An 18,164-nucleotide genomic window follows, 5' to 3' on the forward strand; every position below is an offset into this window, starting at 1 on the left:
GTATTCATAATGTAAGTTGCTAACACGTGAAAAATAACATACAAATAAACATAATATTATTATTTCATTTGCTAATGTAAAGCAAGGGTAATTGTCGGTTATTGCGACCACCTAGCGAGATAAATGATCAATGAGAAAATCCAAAAGAAAAAAAATTTTTTTTTTGATATTTTATTGTTTTCTGACGTTTCGTACCAGACCTCAGTTAATAGTGTAGTCCTGCGGAAAAACAAATACTTTCAATCACGAAATTGATATTTTATTGTAGTTTCTGTTTTGTGACTTGGAATTCCTTTAAGGACTTTGATGATATCATGTTTGGTTAAAACCAACATTCGTTTTGACCGTTTTGATATATTTTGCTTGGCTAAAAAGTTAAAAGAATCGAAAATTGCAATTATCATTTTACCTCGATTATTAACCCTTGATAGGGAATAAGGCATTTAGCTCTGTTTCTTTGTTATGCTTTCTGACCTTGTTTTATTCTTAATAATTATAATATGTGTGTATAGCACAAACAACATACAATTCAACAATGTCTTCTGGCAAAATGCAGAAGTCCACAATGGAGTTTTCATCGATGACCAAAGAAAGACATTCTAAATTTTTATCATGATATTGATTGATATCTGTTAAATTTTATATTGTACATTATTAATTATAATTTTTATTATTTTACTGTTCAAAATTTTAGATTTTAGTTAATTATTAAGTATTAATTTAAGAGGACGTCAAACCAACAACACAGGTATATTGTCATCGTTAATTGTAATATAATAAAGTCACCCTTCATCTAGTTTTTTTACAAAATTTTTAAATTTGATATTTAAAAATTGTATAACATTGTTATTCAGTACATCTCTCATGCATAAATCTGTTTTTTCTAACAAGTCTATTGGTTTGTTGATTAAATGTATTAATATATGTCTTAACAATAGATAATTGTATTAAATTTAGTTTTTTCATTCAAAATATTATTGAATAGATCACTGTATAATAAAAAAAAATATATATTTCAATATTATATAATTATATTAATATAATTAATTTTTGTATACTTACTCATAAGTAGAGGGAATTGCATAATGTAAAAATGAATTTGATATTATGAAGTCTAAACTATTTATAGATGTTGACATTATTGTAGAGAAATCGAAATTTCGTTTATTATTATGATTCTTAGATTATTATTCTTAGACTCTTTATTATGATTGAAAGAAATTTGCTTAAAAGATAGAACTGTATTAGGTAATTGAAAGATTTGTGGACAGTTTTAAATTTTTACAGTAATATTTTATAGAATTTCCATGATATAATTTAGATGTTTTTTTTGTTAACAGACTTATTTTTTTTGCCTAATTTTTTACTGAAATTTGTACATATTTTTTTTATTCCCTTCTAAAATGGTGTAAAAATCTGATATTCATCATCTAAAACCAAAAGACATCCTTTAAGGTCAAATATCTTAAAATAAAAACAAAAAAAAAAATCCCATTGAATTTAACTTCCCATAAAACAAACTGTCCCATAAAAAATCATCCCTCAACGTTAAAGATCATGTCCATTAAAAAAAAAAAAAAACTTCAAATAAAAGAAAGCGAATAAAACAAAAAAAAAACAATCAGGCAATTAAAACTCTTGAACGATATACTCCAATATCAAAAACAAAAATAAAGACATTGAGAGAAATATACTTACGTTTCTTTGGAAAGGAAGTAATGCGCAAATCAATGGTATTGGCACAAAATATCCTATACTTAAATATCCAAGTCAAAATATCCAAATAAAAAAGAATTATAAAAATCTGTATTTTTAATAACATAATACTTTATAATACAGTAGGTGATAAAATAATAATACAAATAATTTGTTGCATTATATAATAATCATGTCTATAGTTATAGGTTATAGTTTTAAATAATATTTAAATAAATATAGTCAGTTAAAATTAAAATTATAAAAAATTGTTTAAAAAGAGGTAATAAATTATATAAATATCGTATTAATATCATATAAATTATCGTATTATATTTGCTATTGCAATTAAAAATATATCTAATTCGTTTTCACCATTAATATATTCAAGACAAAGTAGCTTAAGTTTTTCTTGCATCTTTACATATTTTGGTTTTTTTCGTGGTGGATCCAATGTCCCCAACTCTCTTTGTGCAACTTTGTGCAATTTTTGTTTCGTCGGCGATCATCTCCATACGCATTTTTTTTACTAGAGTCCAAATACTTGGATGATTATGTCAATGACCCCAAGGAAAAACGTCGTATCTCGATTTTTGCAACTTTTCAGTATGAATCAAACCAACATTCAAACTTAAATTCTTTTTGTTTTATAGAACATATTCAAATTCGTTATTTTCTTGTTATTTTGAAACTACATAATGTAAAATAAATAATAATTTAAAATTATTTGTCTAGGTACTTACAATTGTTAGGGCAGTACTTTCTCGTATGGCCAAATGCCCTGCAATTGTGGCACATAATTGGTGGCTGTCCTCGTCCACGACCCCGAAAAACATTTTGAGCCCCATTATTGAACGTTGTTGTAGTTTGCGGTTGGGCAGCCTGAGCCATTTGAACTAAATTTAAATAATTATAGAATATTAGAGACTATTTTTTAACTAATATTAATAGTATATAAATTAATTATTCAAACATTTTATTATTGTAACTAATCAACTGAGACGATCCCAGAAACAATAGATTTGAACGCCTCTGTGTAAATGGTATTGGACGTTGTAGATGTGTGCCCTCCACGTCCATCACGTCCATAAATCTCACTGCGACCAGTGCGACCACGACCACGTACAAGCTCGACTTGACCACTGCCAGGCGTGTTCTGTAACATGGGCGAGGGCCGGGGATGTGCCCTGCCTCTAGGCCATTTTCCTGCCGCAGACGCGGCGGTTGGCATTGATCTTCGAAAGTTTATAAATTAGTGAAAATTAATAATATATTTTTCATAATTATTACATAAGTAAATAAATTGAATTCGATGATCAACTTACATATTATGAGAGTCGCACACTATTACTTTGTACCGCTGAGGTACATTATCAGCCAAGAGTGATCGTACTAACGACACAAATGATGTATATTTCGACATTTCAGATTTTAGAAATGCCTAAATTAATGAATTAGGGAACATTTTCCTTGTTTTATTAATTTGGTTTCCAAAATCTGAAACAAATCTATATCATTAGTAGAAAAGGCCCAAATTACAAAACAATTATTAATTGTTCGCACAACTTCTCCTTTTCTAACAGATGCCCACTTCCCATTATCTATTAAGCTGTAAAAATATAAATAAAACAAAAAAAATGTAACTATACGTTGATAAAAAATTAAATATAAAACGATTAAATTACCTTTGCGATAGCTTAAAATGTTCTAAACACTTTTGGAAAGTGGAATTTTTGCTGGCATTGCTCATTTCTATTGGCAGAATTAATAGAGTTCCTGGAGCACCACACTCCAAAAACTATTTTTAATTCTGAAAATGACGCGATTTGATGAAGGGGCATCTGAAACTGTAAATTACATATTTTATGCTTTGAGTAAATCATTAACTTTTCAATGAATTACATATTTCACATACATTTGTTAGCATGATAAATAATATATAGTATATAAATGGTTATAAAAATTAAATCTTACGTTTTCGGGGTCGCAAACAATCACCTTTAACCGCATGTTTCTCCTTGAAAATGTACGAAGGAGATTGCTCACTTCGTACCAGTTTAGGCCGTCTGAACAGCAGCCCAGTTTTGGGATAATTAACAAATCGATTGACAAATCTGTTAACCTAACCTAACAGGGTTAATGTAGAGGCCAATGACTGTATTGATGGTTTTTGGTAGTAAAACATTTTAGTGACTAAGTAAAAAATGTATACTTCTCTTGTCTGGTTATTGACATTTTTTTGTTCTGCTATACCCACCAACACTTACGTTCTGGTCTAGCAGCGCCCCAATATGACCATACTTCAGTCTGCAACATAAATTAACTTAAGTAAATCATATAATACAACAATGAAAATAAATGTTAAGACGATATTTTTTTAAACTTTTAACGATACATCTTTTATAATTATTTTGTACCTCATTCATATTAGGTACCTAATAAAAAATACGTTTAATACCTAACTATGAAATATGAATTTTAAACTTAAAGCTCACCGCAAGGCCCTTCCCCATCTGCATGTCTTCAGACACACAGTGCGCTACCGCAAATGTGCCGCTGCAGGTGGTTGTTTCGATTGTATCCATAACGTTGGATGACGATAATACAATTTCAACCATACTGAAAAATTAGTCACATAAAGTATCAATAGGTACCATCAAATAACTTATGCATTATTGAGTAATTAATATTTATTTATTTATTTATTTATTATTTATTAATTAATTCAAACGGGATGAACCCAAAAACAATTTGTATAGTTATTACATTATTGGACTAAATCTAAATAAATGAAAAACAGTAAAAAGAATATACATCATATACAAATTATAGATTGATAGTAAGATTAATAATTAGAATACAATACAAATATATAAATATTAAGGATTATAGGTACAATAAATAACCAAAAAAAAGAAGAAAATAAAAAGAGAGATAAAAAATAAAAGACAATTTATAAGTAAATAATACAATTACAATAACTTTCAAAAGAATGAAAATTAAATAAATCAACCTGGACGTCATTAGCTATTTTCATAAATCTATTAATAGGAGAACTAAGTGCATAATTTGTTCTTTGAAAAGGAATGTAAAAAGTATTTGCAGATCTAGTTCGACAATGAGGGACATTAAAATTTAAGCAGCTGAGTAATTCAGGACAGTTTAAATAACCATTTACAATTTTAAATAGAAACTTCAAGTCAATAATTTTTCTTCTATCAGCAAGACTGGTCATAATTAGTTCAATTAATAAAGGTGAATAATTTGAGTGTGGTTGACGGGGGATATTACATTTGTACGAAATAAAACGAAGAAATTGATTTTTATTTTTATTTACGAAAACACGCAATATATCTGTTGTCTTTTACATTAAATTGATAAATACGTACGTACATTTTCTAAAAATTTCATAGATGCATATAATTAACAAAAACTAAATAAAAAAAGCTAAAAAATTGATACAAAAACAAAATAACCAAAAATGAAATTATTTACGAATATCATAAGAAAACGCAAAAAAAATTTTATGTATAAATCGGATTTTGTATTCAATGAGCTATGTCCTGAAGTTTTATGAAAAAAAATGCATATGCTACAAATTTCAAGCCCTGGGCCTTATATTACTTATATAGGTAAGTTTAAATACATACTTTTGTACCGTTGCTGAAGATTGAGACAAATTGCAGTCGTAAGGTGCAACGTCGTAATAGGTGCAATCGTAAGGTGCAGCGTCGTAAGATGCAGTCGCAAGGTGCAGTCGTGCAGGTAACAATATTAAAGGCAAAACTGTAAAGGCGTTTAACAATTAAGTGTTGCCAGGTTTTCATTCTTCAATATCGCAAATATAGTTTATCTAAATCGCCCAATATCGCTGCCATCTAGTGATTATAAAAGTAGGCCAAATCGCCGTCACAAAAAAAAAGTTATGTTTTAGGTGTGTAATGATGTGCGCTTAGCCATCATATATCTTAAGTTTTTAATGTATAATAATTAATAGCTAATACAAACTGCTATTACAACAAGCAAGTCGACACAGGAATCAGAGAAGTAATATCATCAAGTTATTATTATTTAATAAGTAATGATTTAAAAGTATATAATATTCCCCGATTAACTTAAAGCAATTTCTTTATCATTACAGGTGTTTTGTACCTGGTACCAGGTGTTTACTAGCTAGTGACGTACTGACGTAACATTTTAAATTATCGGTGATTTATTTTTATGTTACTTGGGTAAATTACCTGTAATATTACTTTTACACGGCAATATTGAGAAATTTATTTTTCAATACCACATATATATTATAATATTTTAATTTAAAAAAAATCAATAAATTAAGACAGTCTTGAGCTATATTTTATCACAAAATATTATAACAATAAAAAAAAAAACATTTCACTTGTTTATGTTATTTTAAAACAATTAGGTAAACATAATAAAATAATAAATTATTTAAACAAAATAAAAATAATAAGTCAATCAATAGAAAGATCATCTGCATTAAAAAGAGTTACAGTTTCAAACATATCATCTGTCATGTCTTCAGTGGATGCAACTGTTTGAGTTTTACAATCATAATCATACATACTATCATTAAATAAATTTAACATTTCTTTAGTAGGTGTAAAATTTACACAGCATATTTTTTTTACTCTGCAATGAAGTTTTATTCTAATTAATGCTACTAACATGTTTATAGACATTCTATTTCTTAATTTAGTTTTAGTTGTATTCATCACACTAAATACCCTCTCTACAACTGCATTTGATACTGGTAATGTCAACATACGAAGTGCAAAATTACTTAATTCTTTAAACATTTTTTCTCCAGTAGCATTTCTTAATTTTGATATTTCTATCCAACACTCCAGAAGAGAAATATCTTTAATATTTTTACCAGGGAATACTTCTTCAAATCTTAATGTTCCTAAATTATTCCATTGGACTTCTAGTATATCAGTATCATTATTAGTACCTAAAAATAAAATACATTAGTACCCATACTATTTAAATTATAAGATTGTTTAACTTAATATTTTATAACAATTATTTGTCCATGCATAATAATATTTAAAATATGGATAAACAAATAACTAAACACATATTATTGTTGAATTACTATTCATACCAGCCAGATCAATGGGAAGTTCCGAAAACGATGGTCTTAATCCAGTTATGTTAAAACATTCTTGTGGTGACAAATTTCTCAGTTTTTCCATCACAGCCACATTATGAGGGAATCGTTTTAACATTTCACGACATAAAGAAAAAATGAACATAGCTGACGTTTCATAACTTTATTCAATTGTTCACTATTAATTGACTTGTTTAAAATGCTAATATCAGATTGCTTTTTAAATTTAAACCCAAAATCTATAAATGTAAGAGGCAAATGATCATCAGGATAGAGTAATGCATTTTTCAGCTGTTCAATATCTAAAATACTAATCATTTTATCATCAGTGCTTTTATGAATAATTATAGATATATGATTGGGTTTTAATATGCGCTTAGCCATAGATATAATTAACATTTTCAAATCTGCATATGCCTTACCCAAATCAATGTTTGTACTTTGAAAAACAAGATTTACTTGGGTTACAGCATGTAAAACTGGATTTAAAAACAAGAGATAAAGTAAGTGAGTTTCATCGTTGAACATGTCAGATAACGTTCTAGAACTATAGCACCCTTCTTTACTTTGAGCTACAATTCCGAAATGCGTTTTCAAAGGCAGCCATTGAGTAAGCACAGCTTTTACACAATTATGCCAAGAAAGCCATCGTGTCGTGGATAATTGAATTAAGCAAGGCGGCTGTTTTCCATCATGCAGGGCTTGGAATAAATTTTTATATGTCATTTGTCGTAACGAACTATGCGAAAACCAACTTCTGGATTCTCTAAGCAAGAACTCTAAGCTACTTGGAAGCTTTTCGCATGCATTAGCAGCACATATATTAAGAGAATGACACACACATTTTATTAGTTGAAGATGAGGAACTTCATTTCTCAAAAGTGTGAAAAGAGATTTATTTTTTCTACATAAATTGCTCGCACCGTCAGTTCCTATACCAACTAAGTTTTGTAAGTTTAATTTTGATTTTTTAATGAATTTCATGAATACATCTTTGAGTATTTCAGAAGTAGCTTTTTCAATTTCAGTAAAACCTAAGAACTCTGTCACCATGTTTGATGTGGAATGACTGAAATAGCGTACACAATATGCCATGTATTTATTAGTACCAACATCTGTCGATTCATCAATAATGATGGAGTATGGACTACTTCCAATATCTTCTATTAATTCAGTCAGAAAACAAGGTTCAATAACATTTATAATCAGTTTTGAGCATTTAGTTCTATGCAAAACTAATGATGAAAAGCAACTATTTGTACCGCTCATGGCTTTTAGAAGTTCACCAAGGTGGTCAACACTTCTGATTGCAGAATGAGTTGCGATGAAAAGAGCTATCTTAAGGTCTCTGATTTTGTCATTATTTGATTTAATACCAATTCCTAAACATATATTTTAACGTTTTTAACTACAAGTACTCTTAAATTCTTAACAACTTAATTAAGTACACTAAACACTTTTAAGTTATTGTAGTAATACTAACCGAATGATGTTAAGGCAGGCTGTTTTTTAACGTTTAAACTATTGGCTCTTTGTTTATGACAGTTAGTAGAAGAATGTTTTATTAAATCTGTTTTATGTGCTCGTAATGGTGTCCTACATAACTTGCAATATGCTTCTCCTTTGCCTGCAAATTCATCAGGTGCTATTTGAAGCCATCCTATAGATTGTACAATTATTAATATTTTGTTATACTGCATTACTGCAATACCTATAAAAGTTATTTGAATATTATACCTGAAAAGCACGGTAAGAGTTACCAATCCTTATTGTATTTTTTTCATACTTTGAATACTTCCCCATTATACAGTCTAACACTTAACTTAATAGATGCAACTATGCAAGTTGAAAAATCCTGAAAACTTGAGAAACTTGAAAGAATTCACAAATCACAATTTAGTTATTTATATAAATTGAATAACATTGTTGTAATATTGTGAAGTGTGTACCACTATGAATAAATGTTTAATATTTATCATTTATATCACCATGTACTAGGTAATAAATAATAAGTCTATGTTAATAATCGCAAAATTGAGCTGATCTGCCAATCACAGCGTCAATTTTTTTTTCAGAAAACACGATTTAGATTATAACGAAGACACTAAGTCACTACTCACTAAGAAAAAAACAATCGCATTTTAACTATTGACCGACCGAATCGTGGAATAGTCCAGACTTAATTGATAAATGATAAAGTAGCACAATTGTTTACCTATACTCTTAAGACCAGAGACGGAAAAACCTATTTTAATGATAATTTAATTATAGCCCAAATCGCCGGGATATTATTGATGCAGTAGCCCAATCGGCGACTGGTCGCAAAAGCATATTTTTCGTCGCCAGCAGACACATAAAGATAGCCCAATTGGCGAAAAATCACCCAACCTGGCAACACTAGCTTTAACTATTAAACGTACGCTCTTTTGTAGACTTTGACTCGAACCCCTCCACTGGGTGATATACATGGTACACCACTATGGCACTATACGCTTAGCCCATTGGTCCTAACCCAGATAATATTCTAGTACGATTTATTACAATTAAGTTACGACCTTATAATCAAACTTAACAAATATTTTTATATTTTCATACTTTTATAAATATTAATTAGTAATTAATAAATACCTATCAGCTTAGCACATTGACGATGTGTATATTTTTCTATTATTACCACGATTAAAAATATAAATTTATTTAATCGTGATTATTAGCTCTTGATAATATCTACTTATTATTATTTTACCAGCCACCACCCAACAGCCTATACCAGCGATGGTGAACCATTCTGTACCCACGAGTCAAATAAAAATTTTTCTTTTGTGTCGACTAATTTGATGATCTTCTTTTTAAACTTAAAAATGCCTACATCCATGACTTGAGTGATAAAAAACAGACTTTGCGTGTGTCCAGTGACGGCGCCTGGGGGGGGGGGCTGGGCGGACCACACTAAATTTGTCTTGGCCACCCCTTGGCCCCCCTTGACCTCCTAACCACAAGAGAAAAAAAAATTCTTTAAAAGAACAGATTATAAAATTGAAATTCTATACTTCTCTATACGTCCTAAGACTATAATATGGCAATATTTTTTTTTTGACTGAATAAAATTATGAATAATTTTTTGAATTATGAATAATTATGATCATGATCCTCACAATTCACAAAATTATGTTATTAAATCGAAATATCGAATAATTGTGGACTGTGGTTATAAATTATTATTGTTATAAGACCGTACGATGCTCGTCTGCACGACTATATATATCCGCGAGGGTTAGCTATGCCTATCTGTGACATAAATACATAATGTCAACGATTTATTGACAATGAATTTGTATCATTGCATCAAAACCGTCGAATTATATTAATTTAACATAGTTTATAGTAATACTATAAAATATAAATCATAATAAATACAAATAATACAAATTATATAAAATTAAAAAAAACCAGTGACGAGTTTATAACAAATTAGAAAAGTATCTATCATAAATTATGTTAATGATTATATATAGGTACCTAATTATGTTATTTAATTAGCAGCTAAATTAAAGTAGGTGCATAAATTAAAATATAACAAAAAGCCTATGAGATGTCCTAGGTAATAATCTTACTTTTAAATTGTACAAGAGATCCATTCACTCCAATTTTTAAACTAACAGAGCTAAACTTGATCTGCTGTGCTATGTTAGACACTTGTGAGATGGAGTACAGCGTTCACTTAAATATTTATAGTATACCTTCATAAAATATTATTAAAAATCAATTATTTTTTAGTTTACTATTAATAAATTCTATTTACATATCTACTTAAATGATGTACATATTATGTAAATAGAATTAATCAATAGTAAACACTAAAAAATAATTGATTTTTATTTTAGTGTACCTAATGTAATGTAAAATTATTAGCCTTTATTTAGTAACTATACTATTGTTTTATTGTTATATTTCAGGTATCCTGGTGTTATCAGGAAACATCTTCAAGAAGTGAATAACACTTGTATATTGTATATTAAAAAGCTAGAATACATTAAGACTGAAAAATCAATGAAGCTGAAAATGTATTGTAAACATGGTGACTGTAAGAAGTTCAAACTATACATTTTGCCTACTGGTGAAGAAGCAGTTGTTGAAGTTTACAGTACGAGTAATAACTTTAATCATAGACCAGATGCTCGATACACTACTCAAATTAGGGGAGTTGAGCGAAAAATTATTACAGAAAAAATTAAAGCAAAAAGTGCTTTTAAGTATAGACAAGAATGTGTATTATCAGTTTCTCCTATTAAATTAATGGAATGTGGAAATTTGCAAACAATTAAATCTCCTTCGATGTTAAGGAAACTAAATAGTGAACAACAGTTAAAAGGGGATTTCAACCGAAATGATCACTTTGATGTAGTTTTAAAGGCCGAAAGAAATCGTTGGTTGAACATGAAAGTTTCCAAAAGTATAGATGAGCCATTCAATGTAACATGGGCAAGCCAACAGCAGTTGGCAATAGTTCAAAATTTGTTTAAACAAGGTGTGCTAACAACTATTCACGTGGATTCAACAGGATCAGTTGTTAGGCCCCCTCAGAACTCAACAAAACAAACTATTTATTATTATGCTTGTGTAGTGCGTTTAGGTAAAATTGAAACCGTATGCCCAATAATTGATATGGTCAGTGCAACACACGATAGAGAAACTGTAACAAAATGGTTGAAATGTTTCAAAGGTCTAGTAATTGCAAAAGATCCAAGTATCTGGCCGCCTTTCAAAAATGTTGTAACTGATTTCAGTTGGGCTTTTATGCACGGTATTTCTAAAGCATGGAATAGCAAAGAAACAATATTTGAATACCTGGATATGTGTCATAGAATATTAACTGGAAGAAAGACATTGTCTTATAGCACAGTAGTTATTACTTCTTGTACAAACCATTATGTTAAAAATATTCTGAACCATGTAAAACTGTATTATTCAGATGATGAAAAAACAGCGTTTTACATAGCCAGATGTGTTGGGTTAGTGTTTGAAATGAACAATTATGAAGAAATCAAACAATGGTTTGAGTTGCTGTCGACCGTGATCTTGTCAGACAAGTCAACAGAAATGTGTAAAGCAGCAAGTATGGAAATGAAATCATACCTACAAACAAACCGTGGATTAGTTGAGAATGAAATTGAATAGTTTGATGACGATCAAAATTACTCTTGTGGTAAAACCACTGATGATTCTTATTATGCCGAACGAAAGAAGTCTGCATTTTATCATGATTTTAAACAAATATTTGACAGTGTGAAAAAAATAGTAAGTATTCCCTCACAGGATTATAATCAACTAGATATTAATAGTATGTATATTTTAGCAGGCAAAAGAAGAATGAAATGTGGTAGGTTTATTGAAAATATAACCCAATATTAACCTGTACATATTTTCAATCGGAGACAAACAGTTGTAAGACTGTAGACAAAATGAAAAGAAATGATGTTATTGATTGGATATGTTTACTGTTTAATGCAGAGAGTTTGGAAGATGTTGAAAATTGGTTCAAAATATTTTCAGTAATATTATTGTCTCCATATAGAACAGTAGAAACCAAATACGCTATTAGTACGATGAAAGACAAGTGTAATGTCAACCATCAATTGTCGAATGAATCAAACAACGAAGGCGAAGATTACTCACAAGAAATAAATAAATTTCTATGTGAATCAGATACAAGTAATTCCATGATGTACTGTAGATTTCAGTCGATCAAAGAACATGTTAAATCTAGGCTTTTAGATTGTTCCATAAATATAGAAAATATAAGTAATGAATATTACGATGAATCATATTTACACCAATTTATACTCAAGTGTGTACCTTTCTTAGCACTTTGGACACCAATTATGAATAATAAAATCAACAATGGTATTGAAACCCGCCAGAGTAATGCCACCGTTGAATCTTGGTTTAAAACAGTAAAAATTGACATACTTGAAGGCGATCGAAGGTTAAAATGCGGTCGGTTTTTAAGACTTATGAGAGGGCGTGTGATGAATGTGCACAAACAAATAAAGTACAATATTAGAAAAAAAACTTGTACGCGTGCACTTGATTTTGACAGTAAGGCTAAAATCTCAGAAGTGTCTAATCATAACCATTTAGACGCAACAGAAAGTTGGGGAAAAAAAGAAAAACAACATAAACATCTACAACATACCAAGTACCGTCCCTTCAAAGCCCTATCGTTAAAATTCCAAAGTCTTCGACCACTATAGCAGATGAAAATAACATTTTGCCCAAAGTGGTTGATAGTATTGAAAACGTTGTGGTCATAAAATGTGACAATGAGACTAGGCTAACTGTAGATGAGTCTTGTAATAATGCTCTGATTGTACACGATTTAAGTAAACAATATGATGATAATTGTTTAATGAAATCGGTTTCGACACCAGGAAGTCATAAATCTCCTTTTCGTAAAACGTTTATTGGCTGAAATAAAAATATAAAACAAAACAATGTAATAACGAATTTTATACAATACATAGACATTGATATGGGTCGTTGAATACTTACTCATTATTTGTTTCTGTAGCATCTGTAACAAATGTTTATCATTAATTTTCATTTATTAATTTAATTTAATTTTTAAATTTTTCTTACCATCTTCCTGGCCATCCTTTTTGCCAGCAGCAGCCTCAGCAGCTGCAGCTTCAGCAGCAGCAGCAGCCTCGGCCTCAAGCCATTTGGCTTTTGCTACTGCTGCCGCTGCCACTGCCGCTGCCGCCTTTGCAGCTGCTGCTGCTGCTGCGGCCACTGCTCCTTTGGCCGCGGGGTGGGGGGGGGTTGATGCTGCTGACTGATTTAAAGCGCAGTCAGCAGCATAATGGCCCCTATTTAAACATATGTTGCACTCTATAAAATCAAAGGCATTACAATTATAACAAATCCGTGCAAAAATATTATTAAAACAATTTTTCATTTTTATAAATTACTTTTGTACAATTATATAAGAAAATTAATCCCCATGTTAAGTTAGATCAAAATTATCAATATTACCATAAATTAATATAAACTAATGTAAATTCTAGAAAACTGTGGATATTAACATTTTTAAATGGATCAGTAAATTATGATTAATTTTTGTCCACCAGATAATAATAGCCAAATGTCTATGAACAAAATCAATATTTTTTGTAAAAGTAAAACAAATTTAATGTAATCAAATCCATAGGTACCAAATGTAGATGAACTGAATAATTTTTAAACACAATTAAAATTTCCTATAGTGGTCTCTATCAACCGTTATTGATTATTAATTGAACCTACGAAAATATTTCAAATCTATTGTAAATAATAAAATAAGAAATAGATAATTTATAGTACTGATCAAGATCAAAAAAACTATAAATCTAAATTTAGAATAATTAAAATAGAAAAATAAAATTGAAATTCAACGTACAACAACGAACAAGAAAAACCCTGTTATTGAAAATCTAATAATATTATAGTATTACATATTTAGTTAATATTTTTAAGTTAACCACTAGTTAATAATACATCTATTATATTGTCTTTTTGCATTTTTTAAATAAATAGAAATATAACAAATATCAAATAGAAGATAGTATAAAACCCTGTAGTAAACGTGTTATAGTTATTAAATCATAAAAATGCATTAAATTATGACAGCGACTAAGAACGGCGCGCGGTACGGCAATTATTGTCGTGAACCCAGTCTCAATAGAGTCTATAATACGCAGCTTATTCTCCCTGCCCCCTCCGGCCCTCCATCAAACCGGCCGTACCATTTTACATGTTATGATTGAAACTGTCGGGCGGCAGTTTCACTGTAACGGCGACCGTCACCGTCATCGATAAAACTAAAATAGCATTTCTATTAAAATAACTATTTAAAGGTTTTAGACTTGGTTGCTTTCAATTTATAATAATAAACAAAGAAAACGATATAAATTATTATATTTTTATGCATTATTATTTTAATTAATTATTATTTACAAGTAACTGGGTTTTTTTAAGGGGGAGACTCAGTCTCAAAGTCTCCCCTGACGAGCCGCCCCTGATCCCCACCCCGGGAATGTCAGAAACCTACAGGTGCATAAATGGAAATTCTACCCAAACATAACATTGACGTACTTAAATAATTATAAAAACAAAATTAGTAGGCAACTTTAAAGTTTACTTACTGCTCCTAACTTTTCTGCCACCACCGCCGCCACGGCCACCACGGCCACCACCGCCGCCACGGCCACCACCGCCGCCACGGCCACCACCGCCGCCACGGCCACCACCGCCGCCACGGCCACCACCGCCGCCACGGCCACCACCGCCGCCATATATGTAATTGTAAAAAATGGTCGACATATTCTAATCATCAATGAAGATAAAATTAACAACAATAACAAAAACAAAAATAAAATTAACTTATTATAAAATAAAAATGTAAAAACTAATAAAATAAAAAACATTCACAATAATAATATGTGTATATTATTTATGTACATATTATTATGTAAACAATATTATTAATAATCTATTCAATTAATAAGGTAGCATACCTATAATATACATATATCAATTAAAAATTGTATACTCACTATTTGACAGCTCGACGAATGATCAATGAATGACCGCACCGCAGTACAATATTATGTAGCACAATTTTATTTTCCCTCCCACCACAGGATCGCTGTCGAAAGCGTCCGTCATCGGGGAGATCCCAAAATATCGAAGAATAGAAAAATAGGGATTAGAGACTTATTTTTGTGTTTCATTTTAAATAGTATTACACTATTACTAATATCATTGATTAAAATTTGGTCATATATGTATATTTAATAAATGGTAATACCATGAACAAACTATTATTTTTCATACAATTTTACGAGTGCAAAAAACTGGTTTCGTACGTCTTGTATAAATATAAGTATTGACTTTCTTCTCTATATATCAAATATAATCATCTCTATATATAAAGGAATTAGGAAAGTGTACTTTACCAATAATCAACGCAGAGCCGAACCTATTTGAGTTATCGACTAGAAATTACGAGGATAGATTTTTCTAATAATTTCAACGGACACTAAGAAAGGATTTATCGAAATTTTGATTTTAAATGGTTGCTCAAACGGGGATTTTAAGATTTACGATTGAAATTTTGTTTATAATTTTTGTTTACAAATGGTTGCTAAAACAACCTGATTTATGTATTAACACATTTATTATTTATTTATTTTATTTATTTTATTTTTGAATGTATTTCGTCGGATAGACAATTTTCCTGGCTTTCCGAATATGTAGGTTAAGTCGTGCGACTCCCCGGGGAACACGACGAAAAAAATTAAAAACCACGGACGGACGCCCGTCACGCGTAGTACGGAAAACAGTCACCTGGCGACTTCAGCCTGTACCATATTGTGATGGAAAAGTGCTTTTAACTCTAAAATCATTAACATAGCGCTATCTTGTGGTTGGCGGATGTTAGAAGGAAGTTGGAAACGTTTTGCGCCTGTTATACATTTTAATGCAACCCAGTATTCGATCTTTCTTATCACTATTCGTCCGAAAAATAGTCACCTAGCTTTAGTCACCCAACTTCACACTCGTCAATGGTTCAGTATGGGTTTTGTACTAGATGGCTGCATATTTCATGTTTACCAGCAATGGAGCAAAAAGAATTTAAAAACCCAGATTGGGTTTGTGGATTGTGCTCAAACCAATGCCCTACTATCTAAAATAAATTCTTATAAACATAATTAATGTCTGTGTAATAATGAAATTGGAAATACTTTTGTTGGTATATGTATAAAATGTTAACTATGCATATTATGTGCGTGTTATTTAGTTTAGCTGTAAAAACAAAGAATAGCGGGTTTTTAGGCCTACAGGGGATCTTTTTACCGCTTTAAAAAAACTTAAAAGAAACGAATCTAAATGCAATACCTCATGGATGGTTTTGGAAATTTGCATTAATAATATATTTTTAGCAGAAATAAGTACCTAATTGAAATTGTGAACCACAATATATCATATAGATCAGGGGTGGTGAACCTACGGCACACGTGTCAAAAAACTTTTGTTAAATTTCAATGGCACGTGAAAAATTAAAATTATAAAATTTTGGTTATAATTGTGTATAGTAGGATAACAGCCATACACACGTTGAAACCAATGGATTGGACAACAAAAAAAAACTTAATAAATCTGTAATTTAATTTTTATCCTTAGAAAATATAATTTTCTTTGGGCATGTAAACAATTTCTAAAAACTTGATTTGAAAATTTTGGCACTTGACCCAAAAAAGGTACGCCACCCCTGATAAAGGTAGTATTTACTCTTTTTATTATAATAAACAAGTATCAAAATTATAAGAGAGTAATCACAGTAGTGTTAAGGTATAATTTTAATTACCTACATGGCTATATCATAAATATGTGCAAACAATTATAATACACCTAAACAATTTTAAACAGTAGTGTACTTACGGTATGGCTGGGGAGGGGTTAAATATGTTAATAGGAGTGTAGTTACCACAAAAATAAGTTATGAAAGGGGCACTTATATTTGTATTTGTTTAACATTGTGTAATGTGTGTAATGTGTTGATTAAATGTTAAACAGTAAATATTTTAAACCCATTGAACATTGAATCACAATGTTACTCATGAAGAATTAATAAAGAAGAATAAATTATATTATAACATGCTTTTGTTTTTTAAATAAACTAATTAATGTCAATATTTGTACATTTTATTTTATTTACAATCATATTTTTATTATAAATGTATTTGTGTAACATAAGTGGTATAAAGATGATTTTAAAATTCTTTTGATTAGGTACGTATTTAATTTTTACAATAAATATAATATGTGGTATACCGGTATTTCAGTATACGCGGTATAACCAACTAGGTAAGTTTTACCCCCGTATTCTCTAGTTAATGACACTCTCTAAAATGAATTAGAATGGCACTGTTAACTAGGGAGGTACGATGGGTTTGCGGTAAATCAACTATGCCTTACCCTCGTACTCTTTAGTTAATGACACTCTCTAAAATGAATTAGAATGGCACTGTTCACTAACGAGGTACGATGGTGTGCGCTTGTCGATTCTTCGCTCCTTTATAGTGGAAACGACTCGAAGATTACCTATACCCGTGGTACGTATATCTCGGCGCTGTTTCCTATATAAAGGTAGGAACGCAAGGAAGACTTAAATGATATCCAACTCGGGTTGTCCTGGTCGGAAACACTTTTTTATTAAACTCAAAAACATAAAATAAACAATCAAAAATTCTATTAATTTAGTCCGTACTATAACCGCCGTTTCACACGTGCG

General features: G+C 30.1%; 3 protein-coding genes across 4 annotated transcripts; all 3 read right to left on the reverse strand.

Moving 5' to 3' along the window:
- Positions 1–2,418: 2,418 nt before the first annotated feature.
- On the reverse strand, positions 2,419–3,626 carry LOC114121624 (uncharacterized). Its single transcript, XM_050207086.1, has 4 exons — positions 3,381–3,626; positions 3,021–3,304; positions 2,686–2,930; positions 2,419–2,591 (listed from the first exon to the last, which is right to left on the reverse strand). The coding sequence occupies exons 2-4, from the start codon at positions 3,116–3,118 to the stop codon at positions 2,419–2,421; spliced, it is 516 nt and encodes a 171-aa protein (XP_050063043.1). The 5' UTR covers positions 3,119–3,304; positions 3,381–3,626.
- A 1,100-nt stretch (positions 3,627–4,726) lies between these two features.
- Positions 4,727–8,659, reverse strand: LOC114121613 (uncharacterized). Of its 2 annotated transcripts, XM_050208012.1 has the most exons (4): positions 8,567–8,659; positions 8,313–8,489; positions 6,824–8,211; positions 4,727–6,670 (listed from the first exon to the last, which is right to left on the reverse strand). In XM_050208012.1, the coding sequence occupies exons 3-4, from the start codon at positions 6,972–6,974 to the stop codon at positions 6,171–6,173; spliced, it is 651 nt and encodes a 216-aa protein (XP_050063969.1). In that variant the 5' UTR covers positions 6,975–8,211; positions 8,313–8,489; positions 8,567–8,659; the 3' UTR covers positions 4,727–6,170. The 2 variants fall into 2 exon arrangements, 1 of the variants encoding a protein (XP_050063969.1); XR_007606342.1 differs by having other exon boundaries at positions 6,824–8,489.
- Positions 8,660–12,792: 4,133 nt separating this feature from the next.
- On the reverse strand, positions 12,793–15,968 carry LOC126552818 (POU domain, class 4, transcription factor 1-like). Its single transcript, XM_050207836.1, has 5 exons — positions 15,424–15,968; positions 15,013–15,193; positions 13,469–13,720; positions 13,382–13,403; positions 12,793–13,297 (listed from the first exon to the last, which is right to left on the reverse strand). The coding sequence occupies exons 2-5, from the start codon at positions 15,188–15,190 to the stop codon at positions 13,291–13,293; spliced, it is 459 nt and encodes a 152-aa protein (XP_050063793.1). The 5' UTR covers positions 15,191–15,193; positions 15,424–15,968; the 3' UTR covers positions 12,793–13,290.
- Positions 15,969–18,164: the final 2,196 nt, after the last annotated feature.

This window comes from Aphis gossypii, chromosome X (genome assembly GCF_020184175.1).
Source record: "Aphis gossypii isolate Hap1 chromosome X, ASM2018417v2, whole genome shotgun sequence".
Taxonomy (NCBI): domain Eukaryota; kingdom Metazoa; phylum Arthropoda; class Insecta; order Hemiptera; family Aphididae; genus Aphis; species Aphis gossypii.

What these genes read in the sequence shown, in the direction of transcription:
- LOC114121624 (XM_050207086.1), bottom strand. Translation starts at nt 3,118, where the DNA reads ATGTCGAAATATACATCATTTGTGTCGTTAGTACGATCACTCTTGGCT. An exon ending in GTGTGCGACTCTCATAATAT is followed by an intron (nt 2,931 to 3,020) that starts GTAAGTTGATCA and finishes AAACTTTCGAAG; the next exon opens with ATCAATGCCAACCGCCGCGT. An exon ending in TGGGATCGTCTCAGTTGATT is followed by an intron (nt 2,592 to 2,685) that starts AGTTACAATAAT and finishes ATTTAAATTTAG; the next exon opens with TTCAAATGGCTCAGGCTGCC.
- LOC114121613 (XM_050208012.1), bottom strand. Translation starts at nt 6,974, where the DNA reads ATGTTCATTTTTTCTTTATGTCGTGAAATGTTAAAACGATTCCCTCAT. An exon ending in ACTTCCCATTGATCTGGCTG is followed by an intron (nt 6,671 to 6,823) that starts GTATGAATAGTA and finishes TTTTATTTTTAG; the next exon opens with GTACTAATAATGATACTGAT.
- LOC126552818 (XM_050207836.1), bottom strand. Translation starts at nt 15,190, where the DNA reads ATGTCGACCATTTTTTACAATTACATATATGGCGGCGGTGGTGGCCGT. An exon ending in TGGCAGAAAAGTTAGGAGCA is followed by an intron (nt 13,721 to 15,012) that starts GTAAGTAAACTT and finishes TTGATTTTATAG; the next exon opens with AGTGCAACATATGTTTAAAT. An exon ending in AAAGGATGGCCAGGAAGATG is followed by an intron (nt 13,404 to 13,468) that starts GTAAGAAAAATT and finishes CATTTGTTACAG; the next exon opens with ATGCTACAGAAACAAATAAT.